The sequence below is a fragment of the Apodemus sylvaticus genome, chromosome 6 (assembly GCF_947179515.1).
Source record: "Apodemus sylvaticus chromosome 6, mApoSyl1.1, whole genome shotgun sequence".
NCBI classification, from domain to species: Eukaryota; Metazoa; Chordata; class Mammalia; order Rodentia; family Muridae; genus Apodemus; species Apodemus sylvaticus.
In genome coordinates, this window is record NC_067477.1 from 14270335 (window position 1) to 14292625 (window position 22291).

General features: G+C 46.9%; 1 protein-coding gene across 3 annotated transcripts in view; it reads right to left on the reverse strand.

Moving 5' to 3' along the window:
* Evl (Enah/Vasp-like) overlaps positions 1 to 22291 on the reverse strand; it is a 128287-nt gene that overhangs the window by 36529 nt on the left and 69467 nt on the right. The window contains exons 1-3 of one of the 3 annotated variants that reach the window (XM_052185095.1): positions 19542 to 19681; positions 6603 to 6771; positions 1713 to 1890 (exon numbers count right to left, since the gene is read on the reverse strand). In XM_052185095.1, coding sequence (XP_052041055.1) covers positions 1713 to 1890; positions 6603 to 6771; positions 19542 to 19552 — 358 coding nt within the window. In that variant the 5' untranslated portion in view covers positions 19553 to 19681. Of the gene's footprint in view, positions 1 to 1712; positions 1891 to 6602; positions 6772 to 19541; positions 19682 to 22291 lie in introns of those variants that run through there. The other 2 variants (XM_052185093.1, XM_052185094.1) reach the window with 2 other exon arrangements.

Genomic DNA, 22291 nt, shown 5'->3' on the forward strand with positions numbered 1-22291 from the left:
TTTCTTTCTTTCTTTCTTTCTGTTTTTTGGATTTGTTTTTTTTTCGAGACAGGATTTCTCTGTGTAGCCCTGGCTGTCCTGGAACTCACTCTGTAGACCAGGCTGGCCTCGAACTCAGAAATCTGCCTGCCTCTGCCTCCCAGAGTGCTGGGATTACAGGCATGCGTCACCACTGCCTAGCTCACTTTTTTTTTTTTTCTCAAAACAGAGTTAAGTTTTAGTTAAAATTAAAAATCTGTTTCCTAGGTGCGTGCTGCAATGTGTAGGTGTGGCTTTTCCACAAAAAATACCTTTGTTTCCATGTCTTCCCTGTGAACTAATCTTTATCTACAACAACCCTGCCTTTCAGAATCTGGAGCACTAATGGAGATAAAAACAAAAATAAAACCAAACCAAAACAAAAAGAAACCTACCCTGAGCTCTGCAGGTTAGAACCCTGCTTCCTGACTCCAAAGCTCTAGAAGTGCTGGGCTCTTCCTGCTGACTGAAGTGAGTTAAAGACGGTCTGTCTCCCTGCGGCTGGTGAGTAAATCTGAGGTGGAGAGGGCAACTGAGCAGGACAGGGTGAGGAAGAACAACGGTCAGCACTTCTCTCTGCTTAGGGGCTGAGCAAACCAACAGTGCAGGCAAAAGAAAGGACACTTCCTAGAGGTGGTGTCAGCAGCAAGGCAGACAACTGACTCCAAAGCCCTCCTTATTCTCCTGCAGGGGACCTGAATGACGGCCCCAGCCGGCCTCACTGTCCCATCTGAGCTCTGATCCTTGGGAGAAGAAGCCTGCCAGGGGCTGTAGCATAGGCAGGGCTCACTAGACTAAGATGTGCACTTCCTGGACCCCCGGAAGCACAGCTGCAAAATCACTGGACTTCAAACCAGAAAACCTAACCTTGACTCAGTATGGAGATGACTCAGTCTGGCTCATTTGAATGTAAAGCCGCTCTCCACACCCGCGTTTGTAGGCAGGGACGCTGAGGCCTAGGCACCATCAGTAAGTTGTTCAAGGGGTCCTTGGCTGGAATGAAGCAAACCAGAGCTCAAACCCAGCAGAGTGACTCCACGCCTAGTCCACAGCCACCCACTGTGCTTCACTGTGGTTGAGTAAGATGCCTGCCAACTGGAGGGCCAATGTCTGAGGCCAGCAAGACACCCTCTGGGTGGGAAGGCCTCTGTCCCCCCTCAGAGCTCTGCCACCTTTCCAGGTTCAGCTAGCTGCTGCACACCTGGACCCAGGCCCCAGACACTGTTCTCTCTCTCTCCCTACCAGTGCTGCTGCTGTGGTCTCCCTTACAGCCCAGATGGACAGCTCCTGTTTCCTTCTGTACTCACCAAGTATTTGGAATATACTTTCGTCCCAGCACTCGCTGTGGAACACTAAAGTCAGCTAGTTATTAATCTGTGAACCCTAAATCCTAGCGCTGAGAGCTTACTTCCTAGCCAGTTTCTTGCCAGGCATATGTTCTGGGACATGGAGGTAGGATGGGCAACATAAAGTATACCTCACTGAGGGCTTCAGGAGCACTTCACTACAGACCTGCATTTCACAAACGGCACATTACTCTCTCTTAGCCGTTACTCTGAAGCTCAAGTCAAGTACCAGGCTCTAAATCATGTCAACAGTGAAGTAGCCATGTTAGGATGACAGCTAGCTAGAGCTAGGACACAGAACAAGGGATAGTCTCAGTATCCAGGAAAGAGAAAAAAACCCTTGCTTACCTCCTTCTTGGGAATTCATGATGTTCAGGGCAAAGAGCATGGCGTTGGAGAATGTGGTTGCTTCTTCCTTACTTGCAAAGTTTAAGCCATAGACCTGACGGGCATCTCGCCACTGATGGAAGGTGGGTGTTGCCTGATTGTACTTCAGCCCTTTAACAATTGAATAATTGATCACAACCTGGAGGAGAAAAGAGAGAAATACACATACATAAATAAGATGTAAGTGAGCTGCAGGAACTGCCAAGGGGCAAAGACAATGTATCCTCTCCACCACAGGGTGGGGTGGGTGAGGTTCACAGGACGGAGGGAAACGGTGATCAGACCGTTTCAGACCACGCTGAATGGTTGCAAAACTTCTTATTTCATTAAATGGGCTCTGAGCTGGGGGTCAGGCTTCCTGGCTGGGTTCTGGTCCAGCCCTGGTCTCTTGCTTGGCTGTGCCACTTAGGGATCAGTGCTCTTTTCTGTGGCTCAGTTTCTTCAATTAGATGGAAGATCACTTTGTGGGGATTCCGAAAGGATCCCTGAAGCCAGCTATCTTACCTATGCTTTATCCATATCTCCTAGACATGAAGCTCCTTAAGGTTACAGTCTTCTGCAATTTGGTCTCCGTCTCCTACAGCCCTCAGCAGAGTGTTGAGAATTCACAACAAAAACAAGTTCTGGTCTCAAGGATGACTTGTAGAAATTAATGTATTACATACACATATAGCCTCATTACTGTCTGTTATTAATCAACCAATAAACATCACAGTGTGTCAGATGCAATGTCAAGCCAGGCAGGGAAAGAGAAGGCAGACACTCAATAGCGGGTCTGCTGGCCTCTAGGTGTTTCCTCTTCTAGACACTGAAAGAATGATTTCAGGCTATTTAGAAAGCGCTGGCCCCTGAAGTCAAGGGTAGCCTGACAGACAACACTCTGGGCTGTAGCTGTCACTCTGCTGTGTGACCTCTGACTGTGAGTCCTCTTGCCCTCGGAGTGGGAAGACTATGGTAATGGACTGTTGCTCTCCTTAACTGCTCTGACTGCTGTGCTACTGAATCAGGAAAAGCCGGAACAGCAATTATGGATGATATCTAGAACAGCAGCATCCTAGGTCTCTATCCTGTGTACGATGGTCTTGGGTCCACTGACAATGGGCTGAGGTGGGATGAGCCATTGGGCACACATGCACTAAGTTAGGAGAAGGGATGAATCATTGCACAACTTAATTGCTACACAGCAGCAGGCAGGGACTTTGGCTGATATCTATATACAGGTTCCTGAGTAGGAGCAGATTTACATGTGTGTTGGTAAGCAGAAGACCCAGGCTGTTGACTGGTTTAGATTTTAGGCCACTGAAAAAGGGCTTGAGCTTTTGTGAAGTGTATGTACGAGATGAACTGCCGAGTGAGCCAGGTTAAAATGGCTCTTTAAGGTTAGAGTGTCAATCTATAGTTCATCTATAGTTCTGATGGACATTAAGAAATCAGAGTAATGCTAGGCATAGTGGTACACATCTTCAATCCCAGCACTGGGGAAGCAGAGGCAGAGGGGATCTCTCTGAGTTTGAGGCCAGGCTGGTCTACAAAGCAAGCCCAGGTCAGCCAGTGCTATTACACAAAGAAACTGTCTCAGAAAAAGAAGTGCAAAAAGGAAATTAGAGCAAACTAAAGAGAAAGCTGTGAAAGGGGCCTGGAAGTGAAGCCACTGGAGGCAGAACAAATCAAGACTCCCTGGAGAGGTGCTCAGAGGAAGTGAGACTTCCGGGTCTGTGAGGTGAGATGCCTGGCTCTCAGGGGACTCGGTGCAAGAATCAAGAGGAGCAGCATATCCATCCCAGGTACAGAAATAGCGTGGAGAGCAGAGCCACTGCGAAGAGCTCACAGGATCTGAGGAATTCGTTTTATGGTTGGGAAATTGGGGGGCGGGGGGGTGCAGGGGAAACAAGTGACTTACACTGTGAGTTACACAATAGCTAACAGGGGAGCTGGAGTTAGAGGCTGCAGAGAGGATGGCTTCAGCTCACTGCCAGCAAATGAGCTGACAGTGCTCTCTCATTTCCGCTGGACTGGTTCTGTCTGCACAGTGCCTTGTTGGCAGCACACTTGAAGTGCGTCACTAGAGGTGGGCCTGAGCTTTCAGAAGCTCAAGCCAGGCCCAGGGTCACTCTGTTTCTGCTGCCTGCAGATCTAAATTTGGAACTCTTGGCTCATTCAGCATGTCTGCCTATGTGCTGCCATGATGATAATGGGTTAAACCTCTGAAACTGTAAGCCAGCCCCAATTCAATGTTTTCCTTACTAAGAGTTACTGTGGCCATGGTGTCTTTTCACAATAGAAACCCTAAATAAGACACTGTGATACTGTACAGCTATTGGCTGTAGTTTCCATAACATAAACCAGGTAAGGCTGGTTCATATTGCCGACAAGAACCCTTATGTCTGCTTGGTCAGAATGCTACTTGGAGGCATGATCAGAATTTGCAAGTAGGCTTCACAATTAGTCTATTTCCTGAAATCTTTAGATTGGTCCATCTCTGCTTTACATATTTGGAAAGTACATTATTAGATACATTCAAATTTAGGGCTGCTGTGACTTCTCTGTTGGTAGAGCCTCTTCTTAAAAAGGTCAGTCTCTTTCTCCTGGAATACTTGCTGCCTGTCTTACCTACATACATACCAGCTACCAGCCTTTCTAGTCAGTTTATTTTAAAGATAACCCCTGGTATTCAGCAGGACTGATCTATCCTCTCAAAGGATAAGCTTATTTTAAATGCTGCGCTTCCCACACAGGAGCCATAGTCATACCGCAGTCTATTCTGGGGAGTGTGGGAGTGCACGGGAGCGCCTCCCTGGTTGTTTGTTTGTTTGTCTTTTTGTTTGTTTGCTTGCTTCTAAAGCCCTTGAAACACCAAATATCATCCAATATGGTTTTGAGGCTTCTGAGTAAAAATAACCTAAAGGTCTTTTACAAAGGAAAAAAGCTTGTGATAGAGAACGATCTTCTTGGTCCCTGTGCTACTGGCTAGGATCTAAGAACAGAAGTTGGTAAAGACTCTGAGACCTGAATAGATCTCCACCTAATGACAGAATAATCTTCTCAGAATCTTACCTGAACCCCAGCTCCCCTCATGGGCTCAACAGTATGCAGTGGCTCGTCTGTTTTCCTTACTCTGATGAGGCACAGAGGCAGGCTGACTTTATAAGGAAATCTACCCACTTCACAGCACGGGAAGTCCAGGAGCAAATGGCAGCTGCAGCTCTGCGGGGCGCACCTGCCTAGCATGCACGCAGCCGCTGCTTGATGTGCATGGGCCGCTGAAGGAGATTTCCAGCCTCAGTGCTAGAGTTTAAAACAAAGCACCCACTGAGGGAACCCCACTGATTCAGGAACAGTACCTTCATGTCAAAGGATATGCCTAGAAAAAAACTGTCACCAAGGGAAAGGAGTGCCTTTTCTAAAGGCCACAGGAGCTCAGGGTTAGGTAGACTATCATAGAGCTGGGGTCCTGAAGTGTGTTTGTCTCTTCTGCCTAACAGGGACAAAGACTCCGAAACTTACCAGGGCTGCTTCGTCCAATGCAGATTCCTGTCCAATGGCAAGACCTACACCAGAACTCCTTCTGGTCAAGTTTCTCTTCACATTGTTAATTTGCTGCCACAGGCTTCAGAGACAGCAGGAAACCTAATGTTCTCTTAGCCAGCCTGACTACAAAGCCGTCAGAGAACACCATTTAAGGAGAGGTGTTTTATAAAAAGTGTTATTATTTTATTATCATTATTGTTGTTGTCGCTTTATGTGTATGGGTGTTTTGCCTGCATGTATGTCTAAACACCATGTATGTCTGTGAGCATCTGGTGTCTGAAGAAACCAGAAGACATTGGATGCCCTGGAACTGTACTTATGGACACTCTAAGTTGCTATGTGGGTGCTGGGAATTGAACTCGGGTCCTCTGGAAGGACAGTCCCTTAATTACTGAGCCATCTCAGCCACTGTTTGTATAAACAATAAAACCACAGATCTTCTAGCCTTACTGCTTAGAATCCTGGTCAGTCCTCCCAAAGGCAGCAGGGTGGGGAGCACCAGGGCACTGAGCAGGCACTGTGGATAGCACGGTACTTTGGACTACTTTGCCTTGGTTATGTGTGACATGAATGGACAGGAGACATTACTTATACCTGGAGTGTATTTCCCAGGCATGCTACACACTACTGTGATTTGTCCAGGCCATACGTTAGGGAGCAATAATACAATCCTCCAATCATCTCAGGGCTGGGCGTGACCCAAACCTCAGTAGCAAAGTTCTAATCAGAAGCAGACTGAAAGACCCGTGCAGCACATCTCTCTCTTCCTCTTCTCTTCTTTCCCTTTCCTTTTTCCTTTGCCTTCCCTTCCCTTCCCTTCCCTTCCCTTCCCTTCCCTTCCCTCCCTCCCTCCCTCCCTACCTCCCTCCCACCCTCCTCTGTGTTTGGTACACACATATGCATGTGTATAGGCATGTCAGTGTAGAGGCTGATACCAAGTGTCGTCCTCACTTGTGCACAGCTTGTGGGCTTCTATCTACAGAGCCATCTCCCTAGCCCACACGAACTATACTTTTCAAAGTCTTCTCACAATTATTTTATTCTGATCTGATGGAATATTTTACCTTATTTTATATTTTATGAGTCACTGCATTCTGATCTGACACAGTGGAGCAGAAAGGTATAGCTTACTGTTTGCATATGACATGGGAAATGACTGTCGGAAAAGATAGTTTGCTTTCGGTCTCATCCTTTGCGCTCAGGCTGCAGAGTCAGGTCTGAAGCAGATCTCACTCCAGATGGTGCCGTATCTGGGCCCTCCTTTCCCCAGGCAGCACTGGCAGGCTGGCAGCTCAGGGCTATGATGCTGCCCCTAGAAGTTACCTGCTGATCCTGTAGCTTGACCCCCACAACTCTGAAGGTGTTGCTGGCAGTGTTGTGGTAGATGTTGATCCGGCTGAATCCCTGCTGGCCAGGCTTGATTGGTACCCATTTCTTACTGGTGTCATCGTAGACCATCACGGAGGCCCGTGCTTGGCAGATACTCTGTTCACTGCACAAAGAGCAAGCGAATACAGTGTCACACTTGGCTAAGGTGGACAGATGTTGGCCCTGACCTTCTGAAACAGAGGTCAAAGGCAACATGAACTTGCTGCCAGAACTTCCACCTGACCACAGCAGTGCTGCTCTGTAAAGTGATGAATTTGACGCCCCGCCCCACCTCAAAAAAAAGACCATGCAGAGTGAATGAGCTTCTGCCAAAATCCCACAGCTTGGGAGACTCATGGCTTTGTTTTGCAGGGAGGTGCGCTTGAAGGAAAGAGGACTTATTATTAGTTGATTCTTAGAAACCGTGTGTTACATAATACAACGCATCTAAGCACTGTTGCCTCACGCACAGCTTCAAGTAGCCACTGATACACCCATTTGATGAGGAAATAGTGTCTGAGACGGTGGGGAGGAGCCACAAGAGTTACGTAGGTACCGAGGAATGGGATTTCAGATGTTCAGCCAGTTCTAACTCCTGAGGACACCACACAGAAGCTTTCTTAGCAGCATTCAACAAAATGTTCAGCATCAGAAATGCTGTGTAGACAACTAGGTTAGGTGACATAAAGAACTGAACCACAGTTGCTCATACACACTGATTCTAGGCTACAGATACCAGCAAAACAAGGTCACCTGTTTAGAATGCGTGGGAAAACCACCTCTGCAGAGATCAAATGTCACCACTAAAATGAACACAATATACTGGCCAGCTATTTAGTTTTCAGAGCCCAAGAATCTTGAATACAGTCTAAGTAGCATGTAAGGATTCCCAAACCGAAAAGGTAAGATGAGGCTGACAACTGGAGAGTGACACTGCGTAGAGAGGAGGCCATACTAGACCAGTGTGGAGCATGGGGGGGGGGGGGGGAACAAGGCACGGTCTACACCTCGTAGAGTAATAATAAAGCAAGTGACAGTTTTGGGTAATCATAACCACCAGACCAAGCAAGAAAGGAAATGTCACACTGTCTTCATTGTCTCATAAGAAGGGCAGCGAACCAAAATATTTGGAAATAGCCTGTCCCCAGCACAGACATGGTACTTTTAAAGGATCAGTCAGTCCTCTTGGAAAGGCATGGCCAATTCATCCTGAGTATTGAGGGCTGAGCTCAAGACCTCCTCTGTGACTCAGATCTTGTGGTCTAGGATATAGATTGTTACCTTTTGGTAGAGTACACCCAGCAAGTGTCTATTAAGTGCTCACTAGAGACTCTCAGAGCTGAAAAGAGCCCTAGATGATGCAATCCAATTCTCTATTGGGTTCAATAAAGCAGTCTGATACCACACAGCAAACCTCTGAATAACTGAGCATTGTCTCCTCTCTAGGAGGCCCACTGGCTGGCTGATATGGACATCCCCTTCCTGGTCTCAGTACATTCTGCTTGTTTTCCCATCACAGAGTGTTTTCTGAACAGCCCAAAGCAACCCATCAGACCATTCAGACTGAGCATGTGTTAACCATAGCACAGATGCCAGTGGGTCAAAGAACAGATGGACAGGGCAGTGGCTGCTGTGGGAGCTTACAGACTGGACACAAAGAACTACACATGCCTCACCTGGCCAGGAGAGCTCCAGGAAACCAGGGGATCTTGGGAAAAAAATAGTTTGGGATTAAAGGTGATGGTCTTCAGTTTTTAGACAAAGCAGATGTAGGAGCCTAGGCAGAGGAGACAGGCAGCCCAGATAGGAGGAGAGGCAAGAACCAAACAGGATGCAGAGAGCTGCAGGCCCCTCAAATTAGGTGCAATGTGTATAGAGTGTCACACATTATTCAGAGGTTGTAAGAAGAGGGATGAAAGAAATACACTTTAGTTATTGTAATGATAGTCACAGGCTTCCCCTCCCCCACTGTTGTTTTTAACACCGTGGGTTCAAATTAAACCTGTGGTTAACCAAAACCCTGTTTTCGTTCCCATTTGAACGGTACTTTTCTTTCACTTATTGTGACTAGTAAGCCTAAATGGATTATTTGCCATTTATATTGCCAGTGTGGGAGGGAAGAGTAAAATCTTAACCGCTATGTGGTTGTCACTGCTGCTGAGTTCTAGCAGTTCAGCTGTCCAGAACTGATGGAATGGCCCCGCTCAGGACCAATATGGTGGATTGATAGTTTCTGTCAGACAAAACAGCTAACCCAGTCTGATTTGAAGGTTTGTTTCATCTTGTCAACAAGCCTGTGTGACACAGGGGTTTCCCAGGAGGTAGGACATTCCCTATGGAAACTGGAACAGTCCAGGCACGCATGAGGTGGTCACCCTAATGGCAGCTCACGTTTTAGAAATGTAATCTTTCTCTCAGGACGCACCTAATAAACACTGGCAGGCTGGCCCTCACTCCCAGTTGTTCCCCTCTAGCTCCCTTCTTCCTGGAAACTGATGGTCCAGTCTCCGTCTCCACCCAGTCCACCACTCTTCACGCTGCCAGTGGAGCTGGCTTCTGTTCCTGAGAATAAACCATTGAGCTGCTCCTGGAGACCCAGAAGCTGCTGTCTTTAGTTTTGAACCTGCCCTGACGCTCCTGGTTCTCTATGACAGACAGTTCTGGCGATTCTGATATTTTTTAGTCTCCTTCATAGTTTTGAGTTGATTCTGGTTTTTTCTTTTTAAGTCTCCTTCACAGTTTTGAGTTGACTACATTTCTCTTTTATTGGGTTCTTTAGCTCTAAGGCCACAGAAATGCTTGAAGTGTCTAGGGGCCTCTGAAAACAATTGTAAAGAGGACTGTGTGTGAAGTATGCCTTGGTCATGCCTCAAATGGGTCCCTATTTCAAGATGATTTTAAAGCTTACCTTAAATCTTGCTATTTCTGATTTCTTCTCTCACTCCATGGCCACAGCTCTCAAAAGTGTGTATGTATTGCAAGAACTAGCAATGTGCTTATTACAAAACAAGTCCTCAGATTTCCTTATGCGGTTCTGGCTCAGTGTGAACTTCAGGTGGGGCCTCCATCTCTACATGATTATAGATTCTGGTGCAGACAATCCTAGAAGGAGTCTCCTCATGGTTCTCACCATGGCCAAGGTCCATGATGATTGTCAGAGATCCTGGGTTAATGAAGCTCTCATCCTGATACTATATTTCAGACTATTGGCTATACCTCAGGTACCTCAAAACTCAACAGGCTCAAACAGAAAACCTTTGCAATGCTTCCTACTATAAGAAAGGGCCGTGCCTGATCTGTGAGAGTCGTTTCAGATGCTCACCTCAAGCCCTTCCCTCTGTGGCTATTAGGCCAACTGTGACATTTCCTAAACATATTGCAGGTCTCCTGCCCTCCACCCTCCCGGATTGCTGGTGTTTGAAGCCTCTATCATCATCATCTGCAACATCATAATTGCTTTCTGCCCCCTTTCCTATCTCTGGGTTCTAGTATCTAGAGTCTCAATACCCCTCTGATGAGGTCAGAGAAAGAACTTCAAAGGCAGGATGGGCCTGCCTCTTCAAGCCTCCCTGGGAGCCTGGCCGCTCCACAGAGGCTATTATGGCCTCAGACAAGGTGCTGACCTGTGGCTCGTCCTCCCTACCTATTGCTCTCCTTTCTCTTCCCTCATTTCCCCAGCAGTGTCTCTGGGGGATTAAGATGTACATCTTGTCACCATGTAAGGTGCAGCCTGGGCTCCTGGCAGGCCCTCAGAACTCTTCACATTCCATCTTCCCAACAAGTCCCCAGCTGAGCCCCTCCCCCATCCAGTCTGGTGGAAATATGGCTCCTAACAGGTACTGTTTCTGTGGCCATGTTTCTGTGGCCTCGATAGTTCAGTTTATTCTGTTCTGCCCACAACACTCTTTCCAGCTGAACTGACAAGTATTTCCCAATAATCTGTAAAGAATTTAGATACTTTTTTTTCAGAAAGGGCCTTGATGTGTATCTCTGGCTGGCCTGGAACACACTATATAGACCACATTGGCTTTGACCGCTGGCCTCTGCTGGCTGAGGGCCAGGATTAAAGATGTGTGCAGTCACGTGTGGGCTGTAAAAGCCTTAAGTGGAAGTGTAAAAGGATCCTTCCCTGAGCTCTCTATCACATCGCCAGCCTGCCTTTGTGTTTTTCTAAAAGTTACTCTATCGTCTGTCTCACTTTAGGTCCTTCTGTTGGGCAATGCCTCCAGACAGGTTCCCTACGTGCTGATCTAAAAGATAGGCCACAGTTCCATTCCCAGCTTGGAAGGACCAGGATGACAGGATGGATTCTTGGGCTTCGCCCAGGAATTGCCCTTATCAATGTTGTGGGAGTGATGTTGCCCTGCCTAGCACACTTCCGTGAGAAGGCTAGGCTGTGTCTGCTGGTAAAGTAGGGCTTGGCAGGAGAGTCCTCACAACATTTGGGCCTTTAAAATGACGTCATTGTTACTCAGGTAATTACGAATACTATTGCCCAAGATGTGTTCTCCTTCTTACATGCAGAGGTCTGACTCAAAGCTTAGGTGGAGGGAAAACTGTCTACTCCAACTCCCCTGATGACTGCTAAGAGTCAAGCACACTGCTGTGATCATGCATCTGTCCTGTGACTGTGCATCTGTCCTGAGGACTGTGGTCCAGGAAAAGAAAAGAGTTTTCACCTGTGAACCAGCACTACAGTGACCAGCAGAGACACACTGGTAAGCTCATGGCCCTGGAGGTGTGTCTGCACCTGGCCCGCTGCAGGTTATGTGTGCTTCTGATACTTAGTGTCTCCTAACAGGTACTGTCTTCATCAAAGCTCTTTGGAGCTTATGTGCCCTGAGACTCTTAAGTTTCTGGAGGCCAGGACTCGTTGGAACCACTCCATGCTCACCTGACATTCCCCAGTGCCTTCAACCCAGCAGCCTGAAGTTAGTGAGTGGTGGGGTGTATGGTAAACCATGGCCCAAGTCATGAAGTTGAACCAGACTCCAAGGCAGTACACAAAGCCTCAACAATTTTTTTGCTTTCAACATATAGCACCCAAACTGATTCCTAACGGGATCTGAGACCATCATGAAAGAAGCCCCCGCAGCTGGGAGCGAGGCAGCCACTCACTAGAGCCTATTTGGTAGCTCCAGGATGAAGGGGTAGCTCCTGCTCATCTACTGGATTTCAGAAAAGAGGTGTGGGTAAAGCAAACGAAGGTGTTTGCCGACCTCCACCTTCTTTGGGAAGCTATCACATGCTAGTATGGTAGACCATTTGTGGGGCACTCAAAGTCACTGATCTGAAGTCATCATTCCATTTACTGCCACTTCACACTGCAATGTACAAAGTTCCTGGGGAAATGCCATGCATGGGAGCCCATCTGGAGGCTTCTTCCAGCCCTTCGCTGGCCTCATCCCCCACACACTCCACCTGCTCTGCTCCCACCCTTCGCCTCTGGCTGCCTCCTCCAAGGTCTTGCCCTTTCTCTTGGTTCTTTTATGATGAAAAAGCATGCATGTGTGCCAGAGAATGCATAATGAACAAAATGTTGAAGAAAGTCAGGAAGCCAAGCCTAGCCCCAGCTAGCTCACCATTCTGCCAGCATAGTGGCAGGACAGACCCAAGTCAACGATGGATTGGTAATGGCTGTGACAAGGATTGCCTAGTTCTGCTTACCTCCTGCCCCTCAAACCTAAACGTGAAGACAGTTTCTAAGGGCAGGCCTGAGGGGCGCTGAACCTCTTTATTTACTCCTTTCCTAATGCGGGCACGGTGAACAAATCTCTTTGTTTTTCATCACTATCTCTTTAACTGATATACCCAGGTGAATCTGGCTTATCAGAGGGCTCTAGAGGCAGAGTAAGAAGGGGGTCTGTTTAATGCTGCCCACAGGATCACAGGGGCTGCTGGGAGGGAGAAGCAAAACCTTTCAAGAAGAGACAGCAAGCCAACCAAGGAGCAAAGAGGGGAGGTACTGGGCACACTCAGCCCCTTCTCATCCACTAGGGTACACTGCTTCCCAAACCTCGTACAGGGGAATGAGGAAATCTGTACTCCATTACCATGTCATGGTTCAGTGGCTGAGAAACACCTGGAGTCAGAGTAACTGGCTGGCTCCGGTACTGTCATAGCTTGTTTTCCAGGAGGGGAGATAAGCTGGCTGCAGGAGATCACCTTGCCCAAGTCTATTCTGATGTGTAGGAGTCCTTACGCTCTACCACTCACCCCACTGGTGCCATGGGATGTGCTTTTCTGTTCTACTTAGCAAAGGGAAAACCCCTCAACTCCAACTTCTCCTTGTTGTTTTGAAGCTGCTTTGTAAACTGTCAGACCTACAGAGACACACAGTACGCGCCCCTATCCCTCTCATTTAAACTATCCAGAGCTAACAGTCTGGCATGTGTGATTCATTTTGTGTGCATGAGTGTTTCCTTTCATTTTTTATGATTTATTGTTTTATGTGCATGAGTATTTTGTCTGGATTGGATGTATGTGCACTGTGTGCATGCCTGGTGCCCAAGAAGGTCAAAAGACAGCACCAGATCCCCAGAACTGGAGTTGGACAATCGTGAGCTGCCATGTGGTTGTTGGGAATTGAACCCCAGTCCTTTGCAAGAGCAACAAGTGCTCTTAACCACTGAGCCAACCCTTCAGCCCAGGATGTGTTTTCTTTAATTATATGAAACTTGCAGACATAATATTTCAAACCTAGGTACTAAGCATACATTTCTTTAAAACGGACATACTAGCTAGGATATAGCTCAGGGGCAAAGCACTTACCTATAATATATAAGGCCCTAGATTCAATTCCCAGCACAATAAAACAAATGTTCTAACATATAATTTAGAATACAAACACACATACATATATATTTTTTCTAATACAGAGTCCATACTTTTTCCAAAAAAGTCTTTGGCAATTTTGGACCCAGGATCTACTCATAGCTCCTTAGCACATGGCTGGCTGTCGGCTGTGCTGTGTGCTTATTCTAAGCTAGGGTTAGGCTACTTCTTTTTCACTGATAATGAGTTATGTTTGTGAAGAACTTGGGCCCAATCGAGTAGGCCACCCTGTTCTTGTTTCTACGTGGTACAGGTTAGGATGGTGGGCCTCCATTCCTGAACCCAAGTGCACCTAATGCTAGACTGCTTTCTGTTTGAAGCACGTCCTCAAGAGACGGCAGGATCCTGGTCTTCTCTTGGTTGTTTTCATGCTTCTTCATTGTAACCTGAATGGTTCCACCACGATGTGCAATTCTGTAGAAGCCCAAAGTAAGGGAACAATCCAATCCTGGGCCATGAACTAAATACATATTTTTTCTACGTTAATTACGTCAAGTATTTTGTAGTAATGTGATGGTGAGCAATTAATAGTACTAGACGTTAAAATATGTTTCAAAAACAATATGTCAAGTATTTCTGGAAAGTTCCTCTGTGAACTTACAAGGCAAGAGCAATAAAGTCTTGGAATCATCATAAACGCAGTTTTGACCCAGCTCCAAAAAGGTCAATCTCCTTGCCAATATAGTGGTTCATTAGCCTACAGAAATAAAAACAAGGAACTAGCTATCCACATAGTATTGAGCAAACACAAAGTGCTACTGCCTGAGTGACCTTTATAACAAATAAGAACTTTGGGAAAACTCAGCCTAAAATTTTGTTAAACCCAGGCATCTTCTTTCCATCCAGCCTGCTGAAGGCTCACACTGGGAGGTCACAGGCAATCTAGAAGTTTGCTTTTTTATCCTGAGGCTACTGTCCTAAATGTGTACAGTGGTCTTCACTTCTCTCTACAGACCTGAAGATTCTCAAAACCAACCAACCCAACAAACAAACAAATCCCAACTGTTAAGGAAATCTTATATTCTTATACTCACAGTGCTTCCTACAACATCTCAAAGCCACCATCTTAGCCCACTGCTTGGAGAACCATCTAATAGGCCATGTGGACGTCAGGCTACATATGACCCCAAAGCATTCAGAAAGTCTGATGCGCTCCAGGAAAGCAGTGTCGTTAAGTCTCTGGCTTTCGAGTGGTATTCAGCTTTGAGGTAGCCTTGGGATGAGAATGGCTCATTTCAACTAACATTCCCAATCCTTAGCACATCCCTTTGGCTCAATTCAACCAACAACAAAGTAAGTGCACTGTTTATTAGGCACAGGGACAGACAGAACTGAGAAACAAACATCTTGCTCTGATGCAGCTCTAGGCTGGTAGGCAGTTCTTGCCATGGAGGTACAAAACTTGCTAAGGAGGGCAGAGCTAGTGAAAGTGTGGAAGGATGGATACTGCAAACACTGCAGTAGGCCTTGGTTCTTAGTTGTAGTCCTCAAAGGGACCTGTGCCAAATTCTGAGAGGACAGACATGGCACAAGACACCTGGTTCTAATCCCAGTCGTGACAAGGGACCAGCAGTAACATGGAGCAAGCACCTTAACAGTGTTGTCTTGCTTGGGGGAATGTAAGGCAACACCTCACACGGGGACTTTGTGCAAGGTGTGCAGTCCGACTGGTAGAATGCTTGTCATTAGCACTTTCATGAGGGCAGCTGTTGGGTGTCTCTTCCCAGTGACTCAATTACCAGAGTAGCCACAGGGCTTGACCAGTTCTCCCATGTTTTCTACTTGGTGCCTGAGGAACATGATGTCCTGTTGTGAGTGACCAGGAGCTTCGGGCCATTAGACTACTGGGGACGAAAGATGGTAAACACTTCAGAAGCTCTCTTGGGCAAGGCATGGCTTCAGGTCCTAGGGAATCACTCCTAGAAGAGTAACTATGAGGTCTTTGAGACTTGCTTGGTCACAAGCTTCTGGGACAGAAGACCCTGAATGAGATCCCAGGGTGTTCTCCAAGACTGCAGGTGCCTCAGAATGTGCAAGATTTCACACACCTTCATGCACGGAATATCTGTAGGCCCTTGAGAGCAATAGAGATGACTCTTGGCAGCCAGTATCAACTACACAGTGCCACTATTTCTTCCCCGCTTAGAGTAATCACAATGCCTGACACTATAGGAAACTCCACTGAGCAGCAGCAATGGTAGCCAAGCATCTCCAAGCAGAGTATTAAAAAGAAATTGAATCTAGTGTGAGTTCACAGGCATGGTCTTAAGCTTTGTGAAAACAATAGGGAACTAAAGGACCACATCCCTGCTGTCTTGGAACTGGCATTCTAGTTGGAGCGGAGAGGAAGAACAAATAGTTAACCAAATCTGAATGAGTTATGTGGTATGTCAGGAGGTAATGAGTGCTTGAGAGAAACCCCTAAACATGGCAAAGAAGCTGGGAAACTAGGGATGGAGCTGAAGTGACCTGGCTCATCCTGGAAGAGGAGATCATCAATTACTCATTCACATTGCATTCCGTGGCTGCAATGTGATATTGGCTAATTCCTGCTCGTCAGCCTTGCGCAAGAAACATTTTGGGGGATGTATGCTGTACAGGGTTCAAAGCTCCTAGTTTTGCCTGTGTCACACCCTGTTCCCTAGGAACCGCCACCCACCTACATCACACCAGACCCTGTGCTTCCTTCACACCCACATGGGTATGTGAGGAAGTCCTTCAGCTTATCCCTCCCACATCCTTACTGTATCTAGCTACCTCTCTCTTCCTTGCCTCAGATCCCCACCACCAGTCCTCTGCCTCTGACTTAGATGACTGAGGCAGCTTCCAAAGAAGACTTTCTGCCTCCATTCTTGTCACAATGCTAACTATTACCCACAGTGGCCCTGGGATGTGCTCAGTGAGTTCAGGCTTCAGTTAGCTGTCTTTCCTTCCAAAGCTGCTCATAACCTGGAAAGTAAAATCAAACGTTTTGTGTGCACTGACAGGCTCAGGTACTGTCTTCGACGCTCATTTTCTTCCATTTTTGCCAGTCACGTGACTCAGTCCTCCCTATGCTTTTTCTGACTCTCCAGTGTACCAAGCTGCTCTCACCTCAGGGCATTTGCTGTCTCTCTTGTCACATGAGTTTTCATTTCTAAATGTTATGTCTGTCTCATGTAACCATGGTGGTTTTAAAGAAAATGTCCCCACTAAGGACAGATGACAGACGGCCCAGCATTCTCTCCCCATTGCTCCAGCTGTTCTTTCTGTAGCTCTCTTTGGTAATTTCTCAATTGCTGCCTACCCTTCCTCTGCTCCCAGAAAAACTGTCTCTCCAGCAGCCATAGCAGGTCAGGCTGACTGATGACTGAGATAGCCCTTTTGTTCCCATGCTTCCAAATTCTCTAAGAGGCCACTTTCACCTGACAGTTCCAACTTCTCAACCACAGATGCTCATCTTGCCTGTGTTACTTAGGTTGTAGGGCTTTTGTTTTATTTTTGAGAGAGGATTTCACTAAATTGCTCAATCTGTGGACCAGGCTGGTCTCAAACTCACAGCAACCTTCTTATATCAGCCTTCCTGGGAGTATGGGAGTATGATTCCCCGCGTATTGTCTGTGTGGCACAGTCCTACAGAGTGTCTCCTCACCCTGCTATAGCGCTTATTCCTCCACCGTGAGGCTGGAGGTCAGTCTTCCTGCAGCACAACACAGCACAGGGTTCAGGAGGCTTATATCCAGGCCTGATCTCCCATCCACTAGCTATGCTTCTGGCCAAGTCCTTTCTCCTTTTGGTTTATTTCTCAATGACACAGAAATATATTTGTGAATAATGTCCCCTAGTTTGTGACCCTGGTGTGTGGACAACTTCTACGTTCAGGCAACTGCAGATGCTTAAAAGGAGCTTCCCCTAATTCCTTTAGAATCCCTTAGAAAGAATCCAATTGTCATGAATTGCTACAAGGACACACACTGTGTCACAGGAGGAAGACAATGGATGCTGCACACATGCAGGAGCATGTCACTCACTCAGAAGAGGGCACATTCCTCTCTAGATGGACAGTCTACATGGACAGAATCTGTGTATTTCTCTGGGTTGGGGGGGCTTGCTTTGCCTTCCTGTGATGCTCCTGTATATGAACTGTCTTTAGACCATTTTCCTTTTATCCCGTCACCAACCTACTTTAGATGCTCAGTTGCTGAGGCTATGGTTGGGGGGAGCTCCATCCCCCCATATTTGTTCTTGTCAGGACTGCTGCAAGACTGTCTTGTGTAATGATAAGGGTGCAAGAAAAGTCAGCTCCTTGTCTTTGACAAGGTGCTTGCAAAAAGTTTACTGGTTCAGAAGTGGCTTTGGTGATAGGACGCCCTCTGTAGCCCTACAGTGGTTGTGGAGGTAAGTTGGGTATCTAGATGCTACCCTATCTCAGTGTCAGGGTATGAGCCTGTTTGCTCAGATAAGCACACACAACGTTGTTGAGGAAGGGCGACAAAATTCCCTGGCTTTCCTCTTACTTTGGCTACTAACTTACTGTAGACAAGTCTCGTCCATCTCTAGTCTCCAGAGCTAGAACTGGGACTTCAAAACCTGTCCCTCACAATGCTGTGATACAAGGGGCTTTGCTTCAGCATGAGTAAGGGAGTGCAGAAGGTGTGCAGAGCAGTCACTCTGCTGAAGTGGTCAGTCAAAGCCTAACGCTCTGCTGCCCTGGGCCTGCAGTCCCTGCAGGAAGCTTTCCAGTTGCACCTTCTCCAATGTCTAAGGGTTGAGAGGCCTTTAAGACATCTTGGTGTCTCCTCCCCATTTCCTTCTGGTGCTATTTTCTACCCCAGTAAGCTTCCTTAGCCTTTACAATGTAATGTACAACTGAAAATATCATACCTCTGAACAGAAAACGTTTTGGTTTTCACAGTTCCATGCACAATTCCCCTGAAGCTACAGAAAAACTAAACACACACACATACACACACACACACACACACACACACACACACAGGGGGGGGGGAGGGAAGAGAGGGAAAGAGGGAGGGAGGGAGAGAGAGAGAGAGGGAGGGAGGGAGGGAGGAATAAAGTCAGCAAAACTCAAGCACCAAACCAGTGTTCCTCTGGCCTAGCCGGACTGCAGTTCTCAGCAGACTCAACAGGAGGGGCAGCCATGCTCACGCTGTATTCGCTGTCTCATTCATTCCAGTGAACTCACTGCAAAGTGTGTCTCAAGTGTCTGGATGAGGCAGTGTGGGTAAGCTGCAGGTCTGGTCCCTCCCGACCAGCCAGGCCCTGGGTAGGTCCCATAGCCTTTCAGAGCCACAGGCAGAAGCAGTCACACCTTCCTCATCCACCCAAGAAAGGTGAAAGGAGACAGCTGCTGAAGCAGCGCTTTGCAAACAAAGTGGGGGATTATCATTTTATGAAGACACAAGACAATAATACTTTAATCAAATAAAAGTACCAAATCTTGGAGGATAAACTTGGTCTTACCACAACCTATCAAGTAGTTACAGGAAAGGGACACTCGCATCCAAATCCGAGTCTCACTTTTTGGATGGTCATTCAAGAGTACAGCCTGGTTTGCAGATGACTAGCACTCAACAACATGCAATGTCATCTACAGGACGAGCAGCCAAAGAGGGACAAGTCTCTCCACAGGTCACAGCGCACGCGCCTTCTGGTAAAGGAAACTCAGGCCTCATCCTGGTTCGGAGGCATAATATATAAGCTGCCTCAGGCCATTCTCCAAAAGCCTAGACCTAGCGACCCGTACCTCTGAGTAAGAAACTCTCCCTCAGAGTTGAGAATCCCCTCTACCCTCCCAGGTAGGTGGTCAATTCTCAGTGAGTCTTTTTGACTCAAGTGACTCAGGTCACTGGCATCTGCAAGCATAGGCCGGGGCCTGGAACAAGCAGAAGGGACTGAGGTTATCAACTGATTCTAGAACTGTGGCAAGTCCTTTGCCCTGCGGCCCTGGATATCCCCGTCACTGTACCCACGAGGTCCGGGGAGGACTTCTACAGAAGCTTCAGCATGAGGAGCCAGGGCTTTCCCTCACACCCTCCAGCCCATCCTGGGTTCAGTACTCACCCTGGGGCCATGAATGAAGGTTGCACGGGGAAACCTGAGGAGAGTCCTATGCTTGGGCTCAGAAGACCACAGACCCTCTGAAGACAGCTACGATTTAGACTCTACTTAAAACCAAACAGGAAAAGGAAGCTGAACCAGAGACAAAGGGGAAACAAACCCAAGTGAAAAACTGAAACCTAGGTAGAAAATAGAGAAACAAGAAGCTGACGGCACAGGGCCCCAGCAGTGTGGGTGTCTGAGATCTGCTGCCCAGGCCCGACACTGGCAACCTCAAGCTCCCCAGTTTCCTGTTGAATGGAAAAAAAAAAAAAAAGAAAAGAATAAAGGAAGGCATGACTGCTCCTAAGGGGATGCTCTTCTTAATTATAAGGGAGAGCACAGGCAGAGAGAGGCATCTAGAAGAGTCTAGAGTGAATATGATCAGCAAACTGAACTAGGCCACGTGAGGAGAGGGGGAGGGGCAGATAGACAAGAGGTCTGGTAACCAAATAGCTGAAGTTATATAGGGAAGAGCAGCTTGGGAAGAGCAACCCAACCCCTGGGCTGAAAAACCCAGGGTGGGGACCAGAGTGCCAGCCAGGATGATCCTGTGATACATACTGACAGGAAGCTGAGAAAGACTGTCAGAAAATGTCTGCTTTGATGCTATTAGACACTTTAGTTTGCCCTTTGTCCCAGGTCTGAGACCTAATACTTGTAAGGCCAAAGTTGGCTAAGAGCTGGTGACCAGGCTGTGGTGCTGGCTCTACCAGTGACTACTGGTTCCATTATCTAGTCTAGGTCTGAACTACCTCAGGCTCTAGACCCAGTTTTCTACTTGACAGAGCAGGCTCAGCACAAATGACTTCCTACAGGATCCTATGAGAGGGCTGCTAGACTCAGAAGGTCCTGGCTGGTTCTGAGACCAAGGGCCTGCATGGCGTGTATAACCTGGGACAGACTATTTGACTCTAGGGTAAAATCTGCATTTCCTCAGGAGACACAGCTTTCTGATGGGACCCCACTTTCTGAAAGAACACTGCAGGAGCATGGGAACCCTGCCTTGCCAGCTCCTCAGTGTCATGGTCTCATTTCTCTAACTCTAACACAGGGTTAGATTCCTATAGGTTTCCACGAAGAGAACATTCTTCATGTCTTCTTGGCAGAAAACTCACTAAAAGTTGCACACTGTGCTAGAAACCAGAAACTAAGATTTGGAAGTAAGGGCAGGCCTTGTCTTTAGGAGGCTTTTACAGCTCTACAGCGGGTGCAAGAGCACACCTCCAAGGCCAGCACTCAGGTTCATGGGTTTGAGGCCTACCAAGGATACAGAGTGAGAGCCTAGGAAGAAGGAAAGGAGGACTGGGGCACAGTGAAGAATGGATCACTTAGACATTCAAATGCCATTGTCCCAGTGGTGGGAGATAGCCATGTAAAGGACATAATGGGCTTGTTCTAACTGGGGAGATGAATGCCCTTTGAACATTGAATATGCATTTTCAGAGGCATTAAAGATCTATATTTCCTGTTACACGTGTCAGCTGCAAACCATGTTTTTGACTTGTGGTTTTGTTTTTAGCTGGTTGGAGTATTTGCTATTTTCCCTTGTGAATTTTTCTTTGTAACTGTGGATTATTTGGAAGTATGTTATTTAATTTTGTTTTGCTTCAAAATCTATGGTGTTTTCTTGCTCTGTTGCTATTTATTACTGTGGTCAGAACATATGCTTTCAGTGTGATGTTTGTGTTTCTTGGTATGAATGCAATTGTTTTACCTGCACAGAGATATCTAGGGCCCTGTACATAGCTCAGTTTGACGAAGAGACTGTGGTCACAAGAGAGGAAGTGTGTTTTCTACCACCTCTGTTAGGTCAAGGTGGTTAATAGGTGCAGAGCTTCTACGTCCTCCTTATTTTCTTTAAACATTTCATCAGTTGTTGAAAGGCCTTGAAAATCTCTAAGCGACTTAAGGGTAGATGTGTCTCTTTCCATCTTCAGAGCTGTTAATACTTATATTTTCAACATTTTGGAGCTTTTATTAAGAACACTTTCTATCCTGTAGTCTTTATTGTTACTACTGTAACAAATTACCATGAATGCAGTGGCTTACAAAAATAAACTGCATTATCTTATAAGTATTGTCGGCTAACAGTAGGTGAGAGGTTCACCAGGGATTGGAGTTTCAGCACAGATCTCACTAGGTTAAATTAAGATGGTGGGAATGGTGCACTCTCCTCTTGAGGCTCTGCAGAAGAGTTAGCCTCTTCCCTTTCCCTCTCTTACGTAGTACCCACATTCCTTGCTCTATGTCTCCCTTTTACATTTTTAAAGCATACAGTACATCACTCTGACCCCTCTTCTAAAGTGACCTTTCCTTCTGGCTGTGGTTAAGGCAAACTCTGCTCTTGCTTTCTGGTTTGTTTTCCAGTTGGCTGAGAATCACCTTGATCCCCTGAACCTCCTTTCTCTACTTCCCCAGTGCTTGGATCCTAACATGAACCACCAAGTCCAGCAAGTTCTTTAGGTTTGTGTGTGTGTTTGTGCATGTGTTCATGTGCTTGTACCTACATGTGCATGTATGTGCACATGTATACCGGACAGCATGCAATACTGGGTGTTTTCTTTACCTTCTACTTTAGCCTCTGAGACAGGCCTCCTGGGGCTTTCTTGATCCTGCCACACACTGCCTGCTTTCAGTGGGCTGGACCCCTGGTATGAGCCTTCCATGTCCTTTCACCATCCTACCTTATACCTCCAGCTTGGGATGTGGCC